Source organism: Neovison vison, chromosome 1, assembly GCF_020171115.1.
Source record: "Neovison vison isolate M4711 chromosome 1, ASM_NN_V1, whole genome shotgun sequence".
NCBI lineage: Eukaryota > Metazoa > Chordata > Mammalia > Carnivora > Mustelidae > Neogale > Neogale vison.
In genome coordinates this window covers 283,369,278-283,392,121 of record NC_058091.1, presented here as the reverse complement: position 1 = coordinate 283,392,121, position 22,844 = coordinate 283,369,278, and the positions used below count along the sequence as shown (strand labels likewise).

General features: G+C 42.6%; 1 protein-coding gene across 2 annotated transcripts in view; it reads left to right on the top strand.

Annotated features, from left to right (window-relative positions):
- Nucleotides 1-22,844, top strand: part of GHR (growth hormone receptor) — a 258,493-nt gene that overhangs the window by 161,061 nt on the left and 74,588 nt on the right. For both annotated transcript variants that reach the window (XM_044232381.1, XM_044232377.1), the window contains exon 3: nt 22,264-22,329. In XM_044232381.1, the coding sequence (XP_044088316.1) occupies nt 22,264-22,329 (66 nt within the window). The remainder of the gene's footprint in view (nt 1-22,263; nt 22,330-22,844) is intronic.

Genomic DNA, 22,844 nt, shown 5'->3' with positions numbered 1-22,844 from the left:
AAGGAGAGAAGAAAGGAAGGAGGGAGGGAGGAAAGATCTCAGATTGCAGTACAGTGCTAAGAAAGTTTGGGCGGTCAGTGGAGAGTCTTCAAGCCAAAGTCACCTGACCAAGGAACTACCCCCACCAATCACCCAAGAATGGGCGTGCCCTTCAGTCATTGTCATGCCAGGGCATTGGCTGGCGGGATTTCAGAGCACAGCTTTCTGCAGGAGATCTGAGACATGCATCTTCAGGCCACCACAGCTGCCCCAAAACCCGTTCAGGAGGAATGGGTTGGAGAAGCAAAATCTGGAGATGTCTTATCTTTCAGATGAAGAAATACATTGATGACAGCCCCTCATTAACTATTGGATTCATTCTCAGTATCCCATCATCTCTTTTCTTCTATCGACGAATCTTCAGTTCTTTCTCCTTGACTTTACATATGTGATCTTATAGCCCAGGTTTTATGAAACAGTCCTTTTTCAGAGAGCCCGTTGGCCCGTGAGTGTACAATGTATCAAAATTTATGGTTGGAAAAATACGGCTATTGCATCTAAATAAGAAAGTCCACATTTTCTTACGTTGGAGTTCAGTCTCCCAAGTCTAGCTGCAGCCCACCGTCCAGCCTTAACCACCACCTCACTTCACCTTGTAATTCCACTGCTTCGGATACTTGCCATCTCCGAAGTGGTTCTTGTTCATCTACTGCTGTGTCTTTGCTTATACTGTTCCTTTCAACTAGATTTCATTCATAACATATATTTACTCTTGCGTAGGCCAAGTGCTACCTACTTATGTAGCTGTATGTTATTCCCTAGCATACACCTGCTTATGTTAGGGAATAAAACAAATGTAGTTGATGTCCTCTCAGAGTTCTGAATCTAGTGGAGAAGCAACGGATACGAAATAGTCCATAGACAAATGCACGTTTATAAATCACATAAGAATGTCAGAAGTGAAAGAACAGATTGCTCTGGCAGAATCGAGGAGGCTGCTCTGTAGACAGAGTAGTCACAGGATAAATGACATTCAACCTGAAACTTGAATGTGGACGGAGATGTAGTTACATAAAGAGCGTAGGCCCTGTGGGTACACGGTTCATCATCTGGAAGATACGGCCGAGGTCCTCATAGTCATTCTGAGTTTCTTCATCAGACTCTCAACCATTTTGGCCCCATATCATGTATACCTTGCATACATAATGTATATATATGTATAAAATGTTGTAGCTTATAGAATGTTTTTGTGTTGGTCTCCTCTTTTCTATCAGACTACAAGCTGTTTGAAGTTTTGATAAACCATGTCTGATTTATCTGTTTCTGTATCTAGCATGCTGTTTAGGATAACACCTTCTGGTAGCATCCCACGACCATAGTTGGAAAATACAGTTCATGGGTCTAAAGAGTTCTGAACTTCAACCAGAGGCAAATCTCTGGCAGAGATCATTTCTATTGAGGGAATGCACCATAGGTTCCTTCCGGATAGGATATTATAAGTGTATCATTGATTTCAAAATCTATTATTGTAGATGGCAAGTTCTAGAAAGGACACCTGGCTAAGTAGTGAATCAGTTGCTATTTTGAAGCAGCTTTTCAGTATTTCACAGTCTCAGAGGGCCATGTGTGATCACACACAACCTCGCCTTACAAATGAGTAGCCTGCTAACTTGGAGATCAGTGCATAGCAGTACTGATAACAGATCACTATTTTCTGTGGTGTTTTCTCTAGCCTCTCAGAAACCAGGGGTATAAACAAAGAGGAGGAACATGATAGATTTTTTTTTCCCAATTTATTTATTTTCAGAAAAACAGTATTCATTATTTTTTCACCACACCCAGTGCTCCATGCAAGCTGTGCCCTCTATAATACCCACCACCTGGTACCCCAACCTCCCACCCCCCCGCCACTTCAAACCCCTCAGATAGATTTTTGATAGACAACCGTTTGAGGCGGTCGTTTCAAAATTTATTTGGAGGAGCACTTTTATTCAATATAGACCTTTCCCCTTCATGAGGACTACTTAAATGATATCCTTTCCCTTCCTACAGGAAACTCCAACCATAGGCAGAGTTTCATTAAGGCAAGAACTGCAATTTTCACATGGTGGTGTTTTGACACTCTAGTATGGGAATGTTCCTTGTGCTAAATTCAGTGTTATTATACCTAATTTTACTTCCCCAAAAGTTGCTTGTAGTAGTAAGCTTGAAAAGATGCATGCCAGGTCTCACCTAGAACTAAAGAGACCATGCAAAGTATTTTAAAAGAACAAGTAAGTAAGCATGGTCTTACCCAACTTCCGTACTGGTTTTTGCAACCTTAGTAGCTCCTAGAAACAAGTGGTCAGGACATCACCCATTTGAAATGAATCAGAGAATCGCTTCTCAGCCTTTTGGCTAAGATCAAGTCTAAGTCCCATTATAAACATAGTTTTAGAGCAAAGACATCATCAGTGTGCCTTTCCATAGTACTGTGATTTACAGAAATTCAAAAAAAGTAGGCATTTCACTTAAGTCTCTGGGAAGATGAGCTGTGTCATTGGTTTGACCTAGAGTTACAGGCATAATATTTCTTAGAAATGTTCTTCCAGTAAGCCTGCTAGGAAAGCCATTTAATTTTGTCATAACATTAATAATTTTCACAAAGATAGGTGATTTGCCACACATGGAGGATTAGTATTGGCGATGCCTCACAACTGTTAACTGTCCTTTGGTTCCTTCACAAGACACAGCCCCACAGATAAAGATAAAACTCTTTCCTGGCATTTTGATTTTTAACAATTTTTTTGACCGTTCCTTGGATAGAGGCCAAGAAATTGTAATGACTTTGCCTTAATAGTGCAAATGTCAGATGGTGATTCGATTAGGCAGTATTAGCTAATGAGGGATGATAATGGGAAGAATGGAAAAACCGTACTACGAATGTCTTTGCCAACTGCTGAACTAGAGCCTCTCTGAGGTCATATAATTATTGCTCAGATATTTTTCTGGTGTGAACTTAGTAGGTGGTGTTATTTTTGTTATTTGTCTTGGATTTTTAGTATCATAAAACTTTTGGCCTTTAAAATAATTTAAGCTCAAGACACTTGCCTGAACTCTATGGGAGCCTGGGTGGTTCAGTCAGTTAAGCATCCAGCTCTTGATTTCAGCTCAGGTCATGATCCTAGGGTCCTAAGATGGAGCCCTGTGTTGTGCTCCGCGCTCAGTATGGAGTCCGCTTGGAAGCAGGTCATGATCTCAGGGTCCTGGGATCAAGCGCTGCATCGGGCTCTCTGCTCAGCAGGGAGCCTGCTTCCCCCTCTTTCTCTCTGCCTGCCTCTCTGCCTACTTGTGATCTCTCTGTGTCAAATAAATAAATGAAATCTTTTTTTTTTTAAAAAGAGAGATTTAGGAAGCCATTTATCCTTCCTGGATTCCATTAGAACTGCACTTGCTCAGAGGGAGAACTGCACCAGGGGAGATTTTCATCTGACTCCAGGGTCCTTAACTTCATAAGCGTATTTGTCTGTAATGGCTCCTGAAATTCTCTGCCTACCCAGCATTCAGTGCAGCCCCCCAAGTCTCCCCTACTATCTGTATAAGATGGACCTTTTGCAAATCAAGCCTTTTTTCCCCCACAAAATGCAGGGATTTGTTTCCAAGTTTCTCTTCCAGAAATAGAAACTATTTGATAAACCTGTTTCAAAGTCAAAATAAGTGCATAAGATTATCTGTGACTGTGCCCTCCTGGTCTTTCTCTTCCTCTGATTCCTCCCTTCGCCATCCTCCAGGCTCCACTTCAAGTCCTACTTTATCATGTGGGTTTCCCAGGCTGCTCCGACTTTCAGGGATTGAGCACGTCACTGACCGAGTTAGTAACTCATCAGGCAACATCTTGGGAAGGCCCTCTAGTGATTTGGTAATTCTGACTCATCCTTGCTATGTCTCGCTATATGAGTCAGCAAAGCTTCTCTAGTAAAGCCGTGATCTACTGAAGCACGGGGGTTTGTGTTACACCTTTGCTTTTCAGAACCCTTGCCTCATATTGTTCATTCTGTGTTTCTCAACTGTTGGGGCACGTAATAGTCACTTGATAAGTGCTTTTAAGAAATGAGCAAACCAGGGGCATCTGGGTAGCTGAGTCAGTTAAGCAGCTAACTCATGGTTTTGGCTCAGGTTCTGATCTTAGAGTCATGGGATCAAGCCCCACTTCAGGCTCTGTGCTCAGCGGGGAGTCGGCCTGAGATTCTCTCTCCCTCTCTCTCTGCCTCCCCCCCACACACACACACACTCGCTTTCTCTCTCTCTCAAATAAATAAAATCTTAACTAGAAAAAAAAAGAAAGAAAGAAATGAGCAAACCGATTATTTCTTGGTGGCATTTTCTACCAGGCACCACTATGGGAAGCTATATAATTTAGAGAACATAATTTTGAAAACAGAAAATATCACTTGTAAATTATTTCAAGTATTTGATTTTGACATCTTGAAGACATAAAATTGCCTTAGAAACAGCTACTTGAAAGTGAACAAAAGGGTGCCTGGGTGGTTCAGTGGGGTACGCATCTGCTTTTGGCTCAGGTCATGATCCCAGGGTCCTGGGATTGAGCCCCACGTCAGGCTCCCTGATCAGGGAAGATCTGCTTCTCCCACTCCCCCTGCTTATGCTCTCTCCCTCTCCCTGTCAAATAAATAAATAAATTTTTAAAAAGAAAAAGAAAGTAGACAAAAATAAAAATGAACAACTGAGTGAATGATGTACATAAACCCCATAAAATGTGGAAATGATTAAAAAAATAAAATTAACCCAATCTGTTTTCCTTATCTGATTTCCACTGGGGGTGGGGGGTGGGGAAGAGCTGGGTATTTGTAATTGGCAACTGTTCCTGATCTTTCCATATTAAAGTTAGGGACATTCAGAGAAGGAGATACCTGGTTAGAAAATAAGCTGGCATTATACAGTGTAAATGGTTGAGCCAAGGATAAATTGTATAGGCCAAATGGAATTTTTGACAGCCCAATAACTTTTGAAAATTACTTATACCCTGGCTCAAAGGGCGTTTTTCTTGCTGTCTGTTCTAAGCAGTGAGTAAACTGTGTTTGGAACCTGGACCAACTGCTGACCTTTCATTTCTCAAATTTACAGTTTAGAGATACCAGCTCAGAAGTCCCTCCATACACAATTTAGTAAAATTAGCAGTGTAAACGAAACGAGAGTGTAACTATGCCTTGTTACCTCCAGAAGAAAATGGAATGGACTTCCCATTAGAAGTCTTATCACTTACCTAATAATCCCAGATGTTCTGACCCAGTTTTCATCCAAGTATTGTAGAACAGAAAGAAGCTTCCTAGGGGCGCCAGGATAACAGCCAGTTGAGCATCCAACTCTTGATTTTGACTCAGGGCTCAGGTCATGATCCCAGGGTCCTGGGATGGAGCCCCACTTTGGGCTCTCTGCTTGGTGGGGACCCTGCTTCCCCCTCTCTCTCTGCCTGCCTCTCTTCCTACTTGTGATCTCCATCAAATGGATAAATAAAATCTTTTTTAAAAATAAATAAATAAATAAATAAAGTAAGTGCTTCTCAGACTTTGGAGTGCTTATGGATCACCTGGGGAACTTGTTAAAATGCAGATTGTTGTTTTAAAGGCAGGACTGGGGACTGATATTCTGCCTTCCTCCTGAGCCCCCAGGATATGCAGATGCTGCTGGTCCCCAGACCGCACTACTTGACGTTGCAAGCTCACTAAGACACAGAGAACAGTGTTGCACAAAGTACAAATTACTACTCTATTCTAGGTTACACTTCCAAGGAAATAAGCACTCAAAATTGCTGCCTTTCAACACTTCTGAGTCATTTAGTAATAATGAAAGGTGAACACGGGCCACTTAACATTTCAAAGTGACAGGAACATTTATTGATGCTTTCATTTGTGTTTTGTCCCAGCTCCCATACCAAAAGACAGCCAAGTCATCATATTCTCTTGGCTCCAGAGGATTTACAAATCCAGAATGGACTTTTCTTCCTAGGTTTGTTTACAGATGTTGGGGAGAGAGGTGAGCATCTTTAGACTTAAGAAGAGTTGGGACCTGAGAAGAAGTAGGAGAAAGACCATGGACTTTGGTTTTATAAATGTTTATTTCTGAGTAAGATTTCCAAAGACCTTCCTTGCACCCAGGAATAGGAAATTGAATTGAATATCCCACCGACTTGGTTAAGAGTTGGGGATGCTCAGAGTCAGACCCAAGTCAATTTTAGAGAAGGACAATAATGTGGCATTCTTTGCACCCTGAAGACATTGCAGAAAATTCATACGTGCTTCACATGAAATCTGTTCCTGGGCAGTTTACAAGAATATGCCCTTAAGATTTTTAAACCCCACAGCAAGAAATGCTAGAGAGAAAATAAGGATATTTTTGTGCACATGCACTAATGCACAGTTATTCCTTGAGAGATGAGTAGAGGAGGAGTAAATAACCCACCGTGTAAACTTGAACCCTTGTTAGAAATACTCATTCAGCATATGATGCTGTCGCTTCCGACATTTACTAGTAGGTTACTACATCGCCTGTTCCCTGGAAATTGTTTTTATATGCAACTTACAGCTATGTTGGTTGAATACTGAGTTTCTGTAAGTAAAGGAGATTTAACTAAGATTTTGGTTATTCATGCCCTCATTTTTTCATCATCATAATCTCATTTCTCTGGTCATTGAAGATATTGGGTTACTTCCGAGAAGTCACAAGGCAGGTGTTGTCTTGAACATTTTTAACCAGATTGATACTATGGACTTGGGGTGGGGCCTAGAATGTAACCTTCTTGAGGGCAGGGATAAGTCAGGCTTGTCTCCTTAGTGCTCTCAGTCCTACCAGTGACACAGCAGGTTTTGTAAGTTACTGGTTATTATTTATCGATTTAGTGAATAAGTAGAAACAGTGTTTTACTCTGCTGTCATAAGTACCTCATAAATTTTCAGGTATTTGTACCAATAACCTCTGAAATATTGTAACTTGAATCAGATATTTTGTTTCATTTTTTAATTTTTAAGCTTTTCTCATAAGCTTCTTCAGAGAGGAAGCAAATAAATGCTACCTGGAGGGGAGACATGGCCCTTCCACTCCCTCTTCTGTCAGAGCAGCCCTACCTTCAAAGGAAGAGACTGAGTCCTTACTACCAGAATGAGATTAATCTATGATGCAGAAGTATCTGACCTTTTCTAGAACCTTCCCCACAGGGCACTGAAGGAGCCCCAACTCAAGACGAAGGGGGAATTTGACATAGCACACTTTGCAGGGACGTGGGGAACATTCAATAGAAATTTATAACATTTTACTTCTATTTCTCAATAAGAAATTAACATTTTTGTTCATTTTTTGGACACTCCTGAGTTTGATGTTTCTGCAGACCCAAATTTATGATCATTTATGTGTCTTAGCCCTTCGTGGTCATGAGGATGAAAGTGGTACTGAAGAGGGAGTCATCACCCACTGAAGGAGGGAAGGAAGGGGGATGAAACTTCCACATAGAAATCAAGTCATGCAGATTTTGTCAAGTAGGAACAATAGAGAATAATGGATATGATCTTAGTACTCCCAGAGATCATTCCCGGGCCATAGCAAAAGCCACTTAGATTCCTCAGTCCCTCAGGTATTCAACTGAAGAGCTTGGCTTCCTAAAATAACCCTTTTGTATACCATACTCGCTCAGGAATCTCAGTGGCTCTCTTGCCGACTCTTCAGATCTGTGTTTTGAGGCTCTGTGACTCCATACCGAATATCCAACTTTTCCTCCATCTCCTCTGGAACACACCCCCTCTCATTATGGCCCTACCTGTTCCTAGCAGGGTGCCTGCAAGGAGGTCTTGCCCATTTATCATTGCCCTGGGGCACATCATTTCCCTCACCTGTGTCTGTTTCCTCCCTTCTCCAAGCCTTCAAAACCAGTTTCAATCCCATCACTTACATTAAAAGTTACCGGTTTGCTCCTGATTGTTCCGCTCTCCTACCACTCAAACACCGTGTGCATCAACAAGTTCTAAGCATTGCCCTCTGTTAGTATCTGCTCTGTTGGTTCTGCTCCCCATTTAGACTAGACTAAGCCCAGGAGTCCTATCTTCTACGACTCTTCCTTAGCCCATGGAACCTAGCAAAGAGCTAGGCATTTAGGCAATGAGTTGGCTGAAATGATTATGTGTAATTGGTCTGTTATCTCAGTATTTGTGATATGAAGAAATGGATTTAGAGAAGACATTTTCAGAAATATGGACATATTGTCCATTATACATGCCATTGGGCTGAATAATAAATAGACATTGTGGTTAAGCTAAAGAAAGAGGAGGTTACCTGCTAAAACTATACCCTAGAAGTAGAAATTTGAAAAAAATAATCATAGACTTAGTGGGTCTTAATTAAAGAAAATTACATGGCTATAACTTTTAATATTTCTAAAACATACTGATTTGTGCCAGTCTACTGTAAGAAAGTGTCCAAGGAAAGAAAACAATGTCATTTATTTCCTAGAAGCCTTGGGTAGATTCTAATTATTGGAAATAAGTATTCCAAATAGTCCACATACCGATGTGACTTCAGGAACTTTTTTGGAAGTCTGTGTCCTCTAACAGTGTTAGGCCACTCGTTTATTGCAGACACTGGGGTCATATTTTCCTGTTTGGAGAGATCATCCTAATGATAGTAACTGTGTATAAATAGTTTGCATTCCATGTTCCTCCTCAGCGATTTTTTCAAGAAAAATTACTGACAGTGAACTTCAGTGGCCAGTTCAAGAGGAGGGGTGAAATGTTGGCAGTTGTCAGAATGAAGCCAATTATGAGAAGTTTTAGGAAGGAGGGGTGTTCTGCAGGGAGTTGGAGATTTTGCTTGGGAGGGAAGGATGGAAACGTTCAGCAGAAGATAAAGAGAAGAAAGTTAAGAAGATAGAAAAGAGGACACGGCTGATCGCAAGGATGCTGTCTTGTCTGAAGCCTGTGTTTACATTAACAAGTTGTGAGAAAGTCGTTGGAGGAGGAAAGCAGTGCTTGTGAAGATATGTTTTAAATGCTGGACTGAAGAATTTGGACTTCATCCAGCAAGCCAGGGGGTACTGGTTGAGTCCCTAAGGAGGGGCACAGCAGAATGCAAATGGTATTTTAGGAAGATTAATCCCGCAAGAGTACAAAGAATGGACTGGAATCCCCGATCCGGGTGGAGATAACACAAGGCTACGGAGTAAGGCATGGGTAAAGGGAAGGGTTAAGTGGGAAAGAGAGGAGAGGAGGAGCCAGGAAATCCATAAGGTAAAGGAAGAACCAACTGTGTGTTCTGACAACTAATAGGAAAAGGAGGACTTGTAGACAAGTCCAAAGTTTTAAGCCTAACAGTCCAAGAAAACAGTCATGATTCCATTGCTGGGGATAGGGAAAAGACATTAACTACTCTTTAGATTGCCAACTATTTGCATTCATAGCTTCTGCGTGCTTAACAGCCCTTTACGCCCAGCTAAGAAAAATCAGAACCACTTATTTGTTGCTAATTTTAAGAATTTGTCATAAGGTTTCCAGGAAAATATCTACAGGTGCATCTCTAGAACACATAGCCTACAGATTTTAAATTTGTTGCAGATATGGTAACAAACAGGAAGTAGATAAAGTCCCCATAATTACAGGGCCAAGGGCTTTATCCATGTATATATCCGTTGAACAAACATCTGTAGAATGCTTACTTTGTGCCAGGAAAGTAGATTCTTGCCTTTTCAGGCCTTATAGTCTTGTGGGGGAAAGATAGGAAAATAATCAAGAATACAACTAAATGAATAAAATAACTCAACGCAAAGATAAATAAGGGCTATGAAGAAAGTAAAACATTGCTGTCCCACAAGTGACTGGGGATGCCTCTTTCAGTTTATTTGGTCAGAGAAAGCATCCCTGGAGGGATAGCATTTGACCTGAGACATCAGCTGGTCACACACAGGTAATTTAGGTACAAGGAACAGCAAGAGCTCTCTTGCTGTTCCTTGTATCTAATAAGCTGGGGAGGTTTCAGGCCTGGGGCATAATGACAAGGAGACATTGGTGCAGGAAGTGAAAAAGGAAAGCAGGGGCCATTCCTGGAATGTATCAGTCAGGATCAGGAGCAAGTGACAGGAGGTAATTCAAACTGACTTAAGGAATAAGAAAACTCATTCATATAATTAGAAAACCCGAGGTAGGGCAGGCTTTGGATTGACTTAATCCAGTGACTCCAGATTATTTTTCTTTTCTTTTCTTTTTAAGATTTTTTTATTTATTTATTTGAGAGAGAGACAGGGAGAGAAAGCGTGAGAGGAGAGAAGGTCAGAGGGAGAAGCAGACTCCCCATGAAGCAGGGACCCTGATGCGGGACTCAATCCCAGGACTCTAGGATCATGACCTGAGCCTAAGGCAGTTGCTTAACCAACTGAGCCACCCAGGTGCCCTCCAGATTTCTTTTCCAAGAGTTTTCTTGACTTTGCTGTTAGGTGTATAAGCTTCATCTTTGGCCTTGGGGTGAAATAGATAAAGGAAGGAGATTATGTGATCCTATAAGTTTTTTTCCCTTCAATTTTCTATAATCCACTTAGTAAGTTTCCCTTTGGGCCACATCCTCTCTCCTGAACTGCAGAAGAAGATGGGAATGACCCTCCATCCAATTATATCTGCTTATGCAGTAGGGGTTGGGTCAGCTTCCCTTGAGGCACATGAGCTGCTTGGAGAGGAAGGGCTACGTGAACAAAATTAAGATTCTGTTAGCAAAGAGGAAGAGAGAAGGCAGTCTGGGTAGGCAGCCAGCCATGTTTGTGACATAAGGGGTCTTGGTGGCCATTATAAGGGTTTGGACTTTAGTGCATGTACACATCAAACCATTGAAGAATTTTAGACAGGGAAGTAACATGATCTGATTTATGGTTTTAAAAAAATCACCTTGTGAAATATTTTAGTGGTTAATTGCAAGGTGACGAAGGGGACGTGGAAAGACTGGGTAGGAAGCTGATAGTCCAAGCAAGAAAGGTTGGGAGCTTGGACTATAAAAATAGCAAAGGAGATGGAGAGCATTGAATTGAGATGAAACCGACATAGCTTGCCAATGGGTTGAATCACGGGGTAGGAGTTGGGGAAAGTGAAGAAACAAAAATGACTTGCAGGTTTTTGGCTTAAGTTCCAGGGTAGATGGAAAATAGTTCACAGGACAGTGAAGGGTTGAAAAGGAATAGGTTTTGTCAGGGATTACTCAAGAGTTCTGCGTTTTGATGGAGATACTTATTGAATATCTAGTGAAGATGCAAAAGGGGTTGAGTGGAGTCTGGAGTTCAGTGGAGAGGCTAAAGCTAGAGATAGAAACCATCATGGAACCATCAGCATGTAGATGATGTTTCAAACCATGAGACTTGAGGAGATTTCTCTTAAGGGGGGAAAAAGGGATGTGTGGAAGCAAAGACTCTATAACACTATAATATTCAGGGGTCAGACAGAGGAAGAGAAGCCAACAGAGGGGACGGAGAAATAGCCACCGGTGCAATAAAAGGGAAAAGGAGCAAATTTGACATCACGAAAGCTAGGCAACGAGCATATCGTTAAGACAATGGTCCTACTAAGTCAAATGCATCTGAAAAATTGATAGTCTAAGGACTGAGAAGAAACCTTTGGATTTGGTAAGAGCAGCTTTAGTGGAGGGGAAGGGGAAGGGTCAAAGTACAGCTGAAGGGGATTCGGAGAAGAAACTCGTAAGTAGAGTCAGTCATTCAGACAGGGCTTAAAAGATACAGGAATAGGAAGGAAGATTCTGGGAGGACAACTCCTAGGAACCCAAAAATAGAGTATCATTTCCAGAGGAGTTTTTTATTTTTTGGTGCTATTCTTTAGAAAAGAGAAACATCCCCGGGGGGTCTTCATTTGAAATGAAGTTGGTGGCCCCACCATTAATGGCTTCTATAGATCCCTTTTCCCTACATACTCCTCCCATTGAAAAGAAACTCGGCAATCCAGATTTTGTAATTTAGGGCAAGGAGCTGGTCAAGTAAGACTCGGTAGGGATCTCAGTGCTCATTTATTTTGGTTGCTCCTAAGTTGTACCAGCTGCTGCTAGGACATTTGCTAAATATAAATGTAAATTACATGCAAATGTAAAATAAATATAAATGTAAATTAAATAATATAAATATATGTAGACTTTTTGCAAGAGCTGCCGATCCTAAACTTGAACTCGATAAAGTCCCCAGTCTTGCTTTGTCCCATCTACCCAAAGGGGTCCCTCTCAGTCCCTTTAACTTATATCCACCAGAAAGTAGAGCAGGGCAGAAGTGTCCTTCTCCCTCCCCCTCACCTTCTGGCCACAGCACAATAAAAACTCTGTTCAGAATTTGGCTAGCTGCTTCTTTTCCCACATTCGATCAGAGAACACTTAAAGCCATACAGTGTCCCTGTCCCGCCAGAAAGCCTATGGGCAGGCTGCCCCTTCTGGCTAACACAAAGACACACTGTGCAAGGTGCCTATGGCCAGAACCGGGGACACATGTGGATTATCAATAAGGCTTTTGATTTTTTTTTTCTTATGTCATATCATCATCACATTAAACATAACTCAAGCAAAGAAACAAAACTAAGATTCTAGACTTGTAAGACTGTGCCTGCCCTATAGCTACAAAGAAAGGTAGCTTCTTTTCAGTTTAAACATATTCCTTCCAGAAAAGTGTCAGAAAATTTTTTTTCATACCCAGTATAATTTTCCACTTTAAATTGATGTTATGTGATTTGATTGACTGTTTTGACGCTATTGAAAGGGTCCATTTTGGAAACTCTAAAGTTAGATTTAGAGGTAAGCTTCAGCCTCCATGAAGCTTGCTTCTACTGGAGCCAAGAACAACAGAAATCACAAGGAAAAGGACAAAGTGCAAAAAAATAACCATCAGGTACCTTGCTGCCAAGGGTCGTGTCTATGGTGGATTGTCACCTTATCCATCCCCATTCACTTTTTGGTAGAGTTTCCATTTTCCATTGCACAATAATTCTTGGAACTGGTCCCGTGTTAGCCACAGAGCAGAGTTCCAACCATTTCTTTCCAAAACTGGCCTTCAGAAAATGAATCTAAACGTTTTCAATCAAGTCTCTGAGTGAAGCTATGTCAAAGTTTTCTGGGTTGTTTTTGGTTTGTTTTTACTATATACAGATGAGACAAATATAGCTATAAAATGTACATCACGTTCCACTAAGACTCTTTGTTAACTGACATACCTATAATCTGATAGGTACACATCAAAAGGAGGGGTTGTTAGAGTAAAAGGCCAGATGGGCATCATACTACAGATACTTACTGAGGGCCTACTGTGTGCAGTGTTAGAAAAGATAAAATGTGGCTTCTGCTTTCAGGGGTCTTACAATCTAGTTGAGGGGGCAAGAATATAAAGACATACAAACTAAATAGTGCAAGACACAGTGACATACGCCACTATCAGATAAATAGCAAAAATAATAAATGTCATTAATTGAGAGGCAATCATAATAATAAATACTCAGTAGTACATAATTACTAAACTTACATATTTACTATGTGCCTGACATTCTGTTAAGCAGATGTACGTTATTTCATTTCCTGAATTATTAGCCCCACTCAAAAATGGGAGTTACCTCTGATCTTCTCCCTATTCTGAAGAAAGCAAGAAGAATGATACAAGGTGAGCAAAGACCTAGAATCAAGAATGTTCCAGATGGCAAACAGATGCATTGATCTGGCGGCCAAGGACCCATTTAGGGCAATAAGGAGGACTGAACCTTGGGCCCGTGTTAATCTGTTCACCACCATATCCCAATGCCCAGAGTAGTGCCTTGCGCATAATAGGTGCGCAATATAAATATTAATATAAACATATCTTAAATGAAAAAAAAAGCCCTCTGGTTTGTATCGATAACCTAGATCAAGTACAGTGTGATAAAGGTAATTAATGAATTAAAACCATACACCCAAAACAAAACAAAAACCATCCACGAAATAGTCTCAGAACCTAATGCCAGCACCTCCCAATTCCAAACCATTACAGTAAGGGATTCAAGCTGGCAGGACACACCATAAGGGTCAGGTCTGACAGCAGTAGCAGCTCCTGTACGGTCTTCCCCGCACACACTAGAACATGGGCCCAGGAGGCAGAATCCCCTCTGTCCTCTTCACCATGGTATCCCCAGCGTCTAGGACAATGTGTAGCATGTCATTTAGAGCTCACACACTGCAATTCTGACTGCAGATCCCTTTCTCTAGCTCTCAAACACCTATTTCCCAAGGGAGGAGGATTTTGTTCAAGAAATGTCACATGGAAATTGACAAGTCGAGTTTGGAAAACAAGAGACAGAGTGGCAGGAACCCAGGCCAATAGATGCCTTTGCCCAGAGAGAGGGAAATACACCTTAAAACTTCTGTCAACATATATGTTTTCTTAGGACACTCTCGACATGCTGTGCTTCTGAAACAGTAACCCATCTAAACAAAAAGATCCATAAATCTGCCAAAACAATCAGTTCCCAGGACTTAGGGTCAACTCCTACCAGCGTCAGCCTCCTAAAGGGGCAGCAAGTACCATACACCATGATATCCAAAGGCTGGCTTGCTGCTGTAAGCAAAACCAGGCAAATACACCATCCAGGCGACAGAAGGAACATGAGCAAGTTAAGCTATCTCATTTTCATTCTTTTTTTCCCCCCTCTGAATACTGTTAGAGCTAGGTACCTGAAAATGGGTTAAAATATTGTGGACTTTGCTTCAAGTTTGAGCATTCGTGGTCCCAGGAGGACATTCATCATAGGATCTAGTAACGTGTTTGGGAATCTTTTGTGCAATTTCATACTCCAGGGGCCACAAGACATCTGATAATTCAAAGTAATAATATAAGTCAAGTCACAATACCTCCCAACTTTCCTTGTTGGAAGAGTTCCTGCTGAGATGTTCAGTAACTTCATGAATATGTATGAGGCACTCACGATATTGGAGAAACTGGCGAATCCAATGAAGAAAGAATGGTGAATCCAAAGGAGAGTGAGACGTGGTCCTTGCCTTCAAACCACAAGGAATTTATCATTCACAGCACAAGTCAGATGCCTAAGATGGTAGGAGGAAACATTGCCATGGTCCACGTGTTGTTGCTATTGTTGTCTTAAGTGTTATAAAAACACAAAGAATGGAGAGATGAATTCCAACTGGGAGAAGATAAACACTTCAAGGAGGAGAAAACACTCAAACTGATCTTGGAAGGTGGGTGGAATTTCCGTAGTATTAGATTGCAGGGAGCATCGATACGTAGCATTTGCCAACATTTATTGGGTCGCTATTCCCACTATGGCTGATTGCAAGTTGATGACGTGATGCCATTGAATACAAAATTGAGAAGAGGTGCCAGGTCCAGCCCGCCATCTCTGAGTCACCGTCTGAGCTTTGGACTTGATTAAATCATTCTGACTCTACTGCTTTAATGAGTGGATTCACAGGTATTAAAAACACCTACAGCAACATTGCAAGGGAAGAGACACTTCTGCCTTTCTCCCTACGCCTCAGTCTGACCTTTGAATACTCTCTTTGTCTATCCATCTGTTCTCAGCCCTCTGTCCCCGACTGGCCTACCTAGTATTGATCTTGGCCTAGTGCCAACCTTGGATTCTGGTTGCCCTTCGTAGTGTTGGCTGCAATGGCTCTGGGCCCCGGCTGTCACATGGCACAGAGGGCTGGCTTACTGCCCATCGCCTGGTATTGACACCCCTGCTGTCTCCATAATGAAAGGCAGCTTTAGGAGCGGCTAGCTGGGCAGAGTGTATAACTGTTCTTGTAGTGGTTGGAAGGGAAAGCCAGAGAAATTGCTGGGAAGCTTTGGCGAAGGAAGATGCGAGCCAGCAGCCAGCCGAGAGCTGAGCCGGCATTCATATTAATTGCTCCTTTTAGTTCTTAGAAACAGCAACAACAACAACAACAACAACAACAAAAACCCACCACTGTGTCCTCCTTTAATCACAGCACCTTTAACTGGCGTTATCGCCGAGAAGGCTGCTCGGGAAATGCCAGGCCCTAGTATCTGCCTTTAATTACAAGCAGATGTCCTCAGTATGTGCATAAAGATTAAAAAAAAAAAAAACTCACCAAGGAGACCACTGCCAGACAGGAAAGAAGTATGTGAAGCTTGAAGTTATTATTAGGAAACCTCCCCCATTAGGCCCACAAAGCCAGGGGCTGGCCTGTGAGAAAAGGTCTTTTAAGATCTCTCCCTGAATCATTGTCTTACCTTGAGGCCCAGCTACTCTCAAAATACATTTACAGCAAAATATCACCACTCCAGATTTATTTCAGCCATGTGGACTTTTCCTGACGCTGATTTCTCTTCCAAATTGCTAGATATTGTCTGTAAAGCAGCTTCTTTAGCGTTAGAAGGTGTTTGAAATCACCCGCGTTATTTTGTGGTTCTTTTCTGTTCGCTTGTTTAAATTATCTCCCATGCTCTGTGATTTACTGTTCCGGTCCAGGAGAAGCACACTCCCTCTCAGAGCTCTGGGGAGGTAAGATGGTCTGTTCCAAAGGCCCGAGATTTCCTGCTCAGATTTCACGGTCTTCTTTAGCGCGGCCAAGAGTCATAATATGTACGAGATAATATACTTTGGCTCGGGAGAAACTGCAAATGGGTATTCAGCCAACCCAGGGAGCCACAAAGGAAAGGAAATTCCAGCGTAGAATTATCACTGCCGTCGGGCCCCGATTTGGTGTGCCAGATGGCAGTCATGACCAAGAAGACAGTAACAGCCTTAGGACCTGCTGTGTAACATCACTGGATGACAGAGCCAAAGAAATCCGGGCTGCCAGCCTGTCTCTAGTCTTACCTGGCTTCTCATAAGTTGACCCCTGAGGGGTATTTCTGCCCAGAGCCTCAGTAGCCTGGCCCCAGCAGCAGAACTTTCCAGGATGTCCTTGGTATTCAAACAAATCAGTCCATACTGTAGTAGGTGCGTCCCGGTGAGCATTAACTGTAGGCACACAGTGAGCAGTCCTAGCAGGGGAGCCCCAAAGGACCCAGTAACTCTGAGCAGAGCAACATTTCAAATGTGTCTCATCCTAAGCATCACCTGGCTGGGGAATGGGGGCGTAGAAGAGAAGCATACAGCTTCTGAGGACCTTGCCAATAGACTGACCAGTTCCCTAGAGATTCAGATCCTGCAGATCTGAGACAGGACCTTAGAATCCACGTGTTGAACAAACGCCATAGTGGTTCTTGGTGGTCAGGAAGTTTGGGGAACAGGAGAGTGGGGCGCAGTCAGAATCTGGCTCCACTTCAATTTTGGCTTCTACCGTGTAACAGCTGGGAAGCCCAGGACAGGTTAGTTAGTTGGTCAGAACCTCCAACCCCCCGTCCATAAAATGTAACTAACTCATAATAATGCTGCAGAGGGTCGTTGTGGAGTTAAAATGGGGAAGTCCAGAAAGCATAGTGCCTGGTGTATTTTAAGCACACAATAAACGTGAGATAGAAGCATCTCACATTTTTTAACTTGGCCATCAGCCAACCTCTTCACAGACCGCAAGACAGTTTGGGGTGCGGCATCAGTGTGACCAAACACTGAGCTTGACCTTGAACCTTACTGCAGGGGCAGGTTGGAGGGAGATAACTAAACTGAATACTCTGTAGTGATACTGATCATAGTTTGATAGAAAAGGAGAGAGAAGGCGAGGGGTGGGTCTGGAAAGAGTTCTAGACGTGGACACTCAAGGAGAGAACGTTTCTGATGTGTGGTCAAGGATAAATAGATGTCAACAAGACAGGGAAAGTAGTCAAGCAAACTTGAGATTTCCTGGGAGAAACACAATTTGCTGAGAACAGATTATTTTTATTTGATTCCCTTTTAGCCCCAAAGTTTAAAGGATTTGTGATTCATCTTCATTTGCCTCATTTATTTAGCAAACACTGTGATTCTACAAGGTGTCATGGCATGTTCTCCTCACGGAGGGTACAAAGATGAAATATCCACCTCAAGAAATTCATGTGCATCACGGGAGTGACGGGAGGCAAGGGAGTAGTGACCTCAAGGGGTGCAAAGGCAATATGTAGCCGCGCCGGGTGGTCTGTCAGTGAAGCCTCTGCCTTCAGCTCAGGTCATGATCCCGGGATCCTGGAATTGAGCCCCACATTGGGCTCCTTGCTTAACAAGGAGCCTGCTTCTACCTCTCCTCTGTTGCTCCTGCTGCTTGTACTCTCCCTCTCTGTGTCAAATAAATAAAATCTTTTAAAAAAAAAAAAGTCAATATCCAGGGCTGTTGGGTTGAGAACAACTAACCTGCCTGAAGGAGAAAGCAAAAGCTCTCAGAAGAAGTTCTTTTTCCCGGCTCTGTTGAGATAAAATTGACATAAAACATTGTGTGTGTTTAAGGTGTACAGCATAATGATCTGATGGATGGATGTATCGCAGAATGATGATCACAGAGGAAGTCTGGAGGTAGAGATGTCATAGCACTTACATCATCATTATTGTTACTGTAAGCTACAAGTGATAACAATAGCTGACATTAACCAAGGCTTGGTTTACAGCAGCCACCGTGTGAGGCCCTTTACATTATATCTCATCACATGTAGAATGGTTACCGCGATCAGTACCTAAGTTTACTTATTTGTGTCTGTAGGGTCGATCTGGGGCTGGTTCTAGATGCCATTGCTGCACAACTGGTAAATTACAGTACTCCCCAGAACACGGATCCTCTTGCTCTAGCTCCCGTCCTGATGGAGTAGTCACTAAATTACAAGAGCTGGGAGTGACTGCATTTAGTGCCAGGCTGAATCTGGGACACAAGTAGATTTCCATCCCCTACGCTACTGGAATCATTTCCCCAGAGTCCCGCTACCTACATACAGCCTGCACAGCAGCTGTATGTAAATAGTGGGGGTCTCACTGGACTTAGGGCAGCATTCTCTCCTCAAGTGTGAAGCCCTCGGCTCACATGGTGTAGTGTAAAAACACTTTCGAGGTCTCCATGGGAAAAGATATGCCTTACTTTCAGGGTAGTGGCTAGCAATAATAACTGACCATAATCATAGCTATGATAAGAATATTTAACATTGAGGTACCCGAATGGCTCAGTCAGTTAAGCATGCAACTCTTTTTTTTTTTTTTTTAAGATTTTATTTATTTGACAGACAGAGATCACAAGTAGGCAGAGAGGCAGGCAGAGAGAGAGGGAGGGGTAAACAGGCTCCCTGCTGAGCAGGACTGGGATCATGACCTGAGCCGAAGGCAGAGGCTTTAACCCACTGAGCCACCCAGGCGCCCCAAGCATGCAACTCTTTATTTTGGTCCAGGCCACAATCTTAGGGTTGTGAGATCAAGCCCCATGTCTGGCTCTGCACTCAGCCTGGAGCCTGCTTAAGATTCTCCCCCTCCTTCTCCCCTCCTTCCTAAAAAAAAAAAAAAAAAATCTAACATTTACTAAGCACTTATATTCTATATTTGGTATATTGCATGTACTAACTGAATCGAATGTTGCATGTATAGATGCTGGCACTGTCCCCACTTTATAGATGGAGAAACAGATACGTACCATAGTTGGGAAGTTGAGTACCAGGTTGGGCATAAGTAAGAAGGATTAGATGGCAATTAGTTCTAGTCTCGGGATCCTGTTCTTGGGCAGGTCCACTGTGAGGAGCTCTAGCTCAGGGCACTGGAAGGCAGGATTTCTCCAGTGTTTGCAGGATCAAAATTAAGTTCTTTGGAAAGACCATCCCCAAGATGTCCCTGACTTCTCCCCCAACTCAGCACACCCCAGTTCAGCTGTGCTCTGCCCACTCCCGACAGACAGATCAGAGCTCTTTACCTGCCCAAGCTGTGTCTCGCCTTGGCCTTGGTGCCTTGGCCTGTGTCTCCCCTGGTCCCAGCTGCCTTTCCCTTTCTCTCTATTGCCTGTTCATCCCAAGTTCAGCACCTGTCTCAAGGAGTCCCCCTCCCCCCGGAAGCTGTTAAGAGCCACCCCATGGTTTGGCCACTCCTCCCACCCAGAAGACAGTGAGCTCACTGAGGGCAGGGGCTCTAGCTGATCTCTTAAGGCACCGGCGCTTAAAAGCTTCTATATTAAATATATTGGTGTTTTCATTAGCTACTTATTGTTAAACACCCTGTGTTTGTTTCTCCCACACTGCTCTGCACGTACAGACGAAAGGACAGCTTTGACGCTAATTAAAATTGGCAACTTAGCGTGACCCCTCTGTTTGCTAAGAAGACACTTTTATTTATCGTGTTTGCTTTTGCATACAGCACCCTCGTGGGGCTGGCACAAATCTGCGGTGTTCCCTTGAGGACGCTATTTGTTCCTTTTATGTCTTGATTCATCACATATTGTGGAGAGTGTTAACTGAGGAGGACTTTTTGCTTTATGAAAATGTTACCAAATGCTGATATCATAAAGAGGAAAGCACCAGATGTCTGTCTGCAAGGAAAGCAAAATCCTGGTTTGCGAGGAGTCAGGAGTGGCCAGGGCTCCCCAGGCATTTCCGGGCCGAGGTTTGGCTTTGTATGCTCCCTTGGGGCCTCATAATTGACCCCCACATTCCATCTCAGTCATCATTCTGGAGAAATTTGTCAGCTTTGCTGCTGATCTGTGCCTGGAAAATGGTGTCCATTAAGTGTTCCCAGTTTTAAGCTGAAAATTGAGACACACTTGCTGGATAATTTTGACTAAAATAACACGTATGATTGTATGGCTTCCCGTGATTGACTTAATTTTACTCTTCCTTTGAGCTACCAGATGTTTCTCAAGGTGTATACAGTTGTCCGTGAAACAGGTCATTTGCAGTTAGAAATTATGTAAACTTGCCAAACCTCAACTGAGAAGAACGTTTTAGTGCCTAACCTAAGGCAGAGGGTCATAAAACAAAGTGTTCTCTGGTTTGTAGCAAGGAATTGGAGGAGGACAAGTTCTAGATGATGGTAGTAATAAAGACTTAGGCTCTCAAGGCATCTAGTCAAGTAGCCTTGAGGGGATTTCCATAAAATGCAATTTTCCTTCTGAGCACGTTAAAATCAATGTGTAATACATTAGCTACTCTAGGTAAATGTGTATTCTGTTTGCTTTTTGTCATAATTCTTTATTGCATTTGGCAGCAAATGAGCTTCTAATACTGAAACTTAGAGAATAAAAAGAAATACTTTTCAGAACTCATATTTGTACAGAATTTAAAATATGATCTCAACGAAACCCCCAAAGCCTAACTTCACTTGGAAAAATGCCCTCACTAATATGCTCAGACCGAAAGGGCTTCAAAGGTTAGAACTGTGCGGAGTTTAATGAGAGACTCTTAACTTCATCAGTTCGGTTCTATTATCATGAACACCAGCCCTGAGAGCGCCTTCCTACTGGTAGCTGGTGGGAAAGGCTAGTGAAAAGGGCCACTGAAAAGTGCATCTGGGTGGGTGGGCAGGACTCACCTGCCTCTGAAATTAAGGACAGGAATTTCAGCTCCCTGCCCAGAGCACCTTTGTTTTGTTCCTCGCCCTATTTTTATAATCGGAGAAAGATGTCTTAACATTGTTTGTGGATTTCTACCAAGGGCCAGAAGCATCAGCAGTTTCCCTGCTTTCAGGTGAGGCTCAGAGTTCATCGTGAGCCTGGACCACATCGCCCCTCTAAGGAGGTGTAGAATCCTAGAAAAATCCCCTCTCCACCAAGCCTAGATAACTGTTGCATGCTCTCGTATCCAAACAACCCGGTTCAACAGTTCAATGACAACTACACTAATCCTTTTCCGTTCTTCTCATTTTAGTGCAACATAATAGTAGTATCCATAGACTTATAACTGCTTTTAGAATCGATGACTCATTGCCCATCTTACATCACAAAGCTCTGTGTCTGTGCTAACTTTTCAGTTCCCCTCATCCTTTCCCCTTTCCCGGGATTGCTCACATGTTTATTTCCAAGAATAAACTTGTTTGACCAAACTGTTTTTAATACGGTTTTGAAAAAAAAAAAAAAAATTTATGTTCCTCTCCATTTTCATTAGCAAGACTCAGGCTTGGACTTGAATGTTCTAGGAAGGCATTTTTGCATTGTTCCTGACCACATCTAGCTGGGAGACCAGAGGTGACTAACCCTGGGTTTCCATGTGTTCTGATATTTATGAGTTCTTTTTAGAGGGTAGGTGTGATTTTAATTTTAAAAAGAAAGATGGAAAACAAGGGCGAGAAGTATTGTGAGGTTGGGCCAGGTCACATTTTGTCACTGGAAAGTGAAATTGTAACGGGGTCACATCAGACCGTTTTCAGCGGGGTGACTAATGGTTTTCGTCTCTCTCTGTTCCAGCCACACCAGCAATCCTTGGCAGAGCATCCCAGAGTCTGCAAAGAGTTAATCCAGACCCAGGGACAAGTAAGAATTTCAGTCCTTTTTCTATCAGAAGTGATCTTTCCCATGCTTTAATGTCATTCAGGATGCTAGCCTCTCTTTGCTGCATTTGAGATTTGGTACCCAGATGCAGGACTGATGGAAATTGCACAAATAAGTAAAATATATATATATTTTTTTTTATTTTTTATTTTTTTTAAAGATTTTATTTATTTATTTGACAGAGAGAAATCACAAGTAGACGGAGAGGCAGGCAGAGAGAGAGAGGGAAGCAGGCTCCCTGCTGAGCAGAGAGCCCGACGCGGGACTCGATCCCAGGACCCTGAGATCATGACCTGAGCCGAAGGCAGTGGCTTAACCCACTGAGCCACCCAGGCGCCCCTATATATATTTTTAAAGGATGTCATTTTCAGCCTCACTGCGAGGCTGCTGCTTTATTTTTCTGATTTGCTTATCCTTAGAAGTTAAGTAAAACCAAATTAATGAGAAGGAAAAAAAGAGTAAATAACATTGTGGACCAACAGTGTGTGTTGACGGTA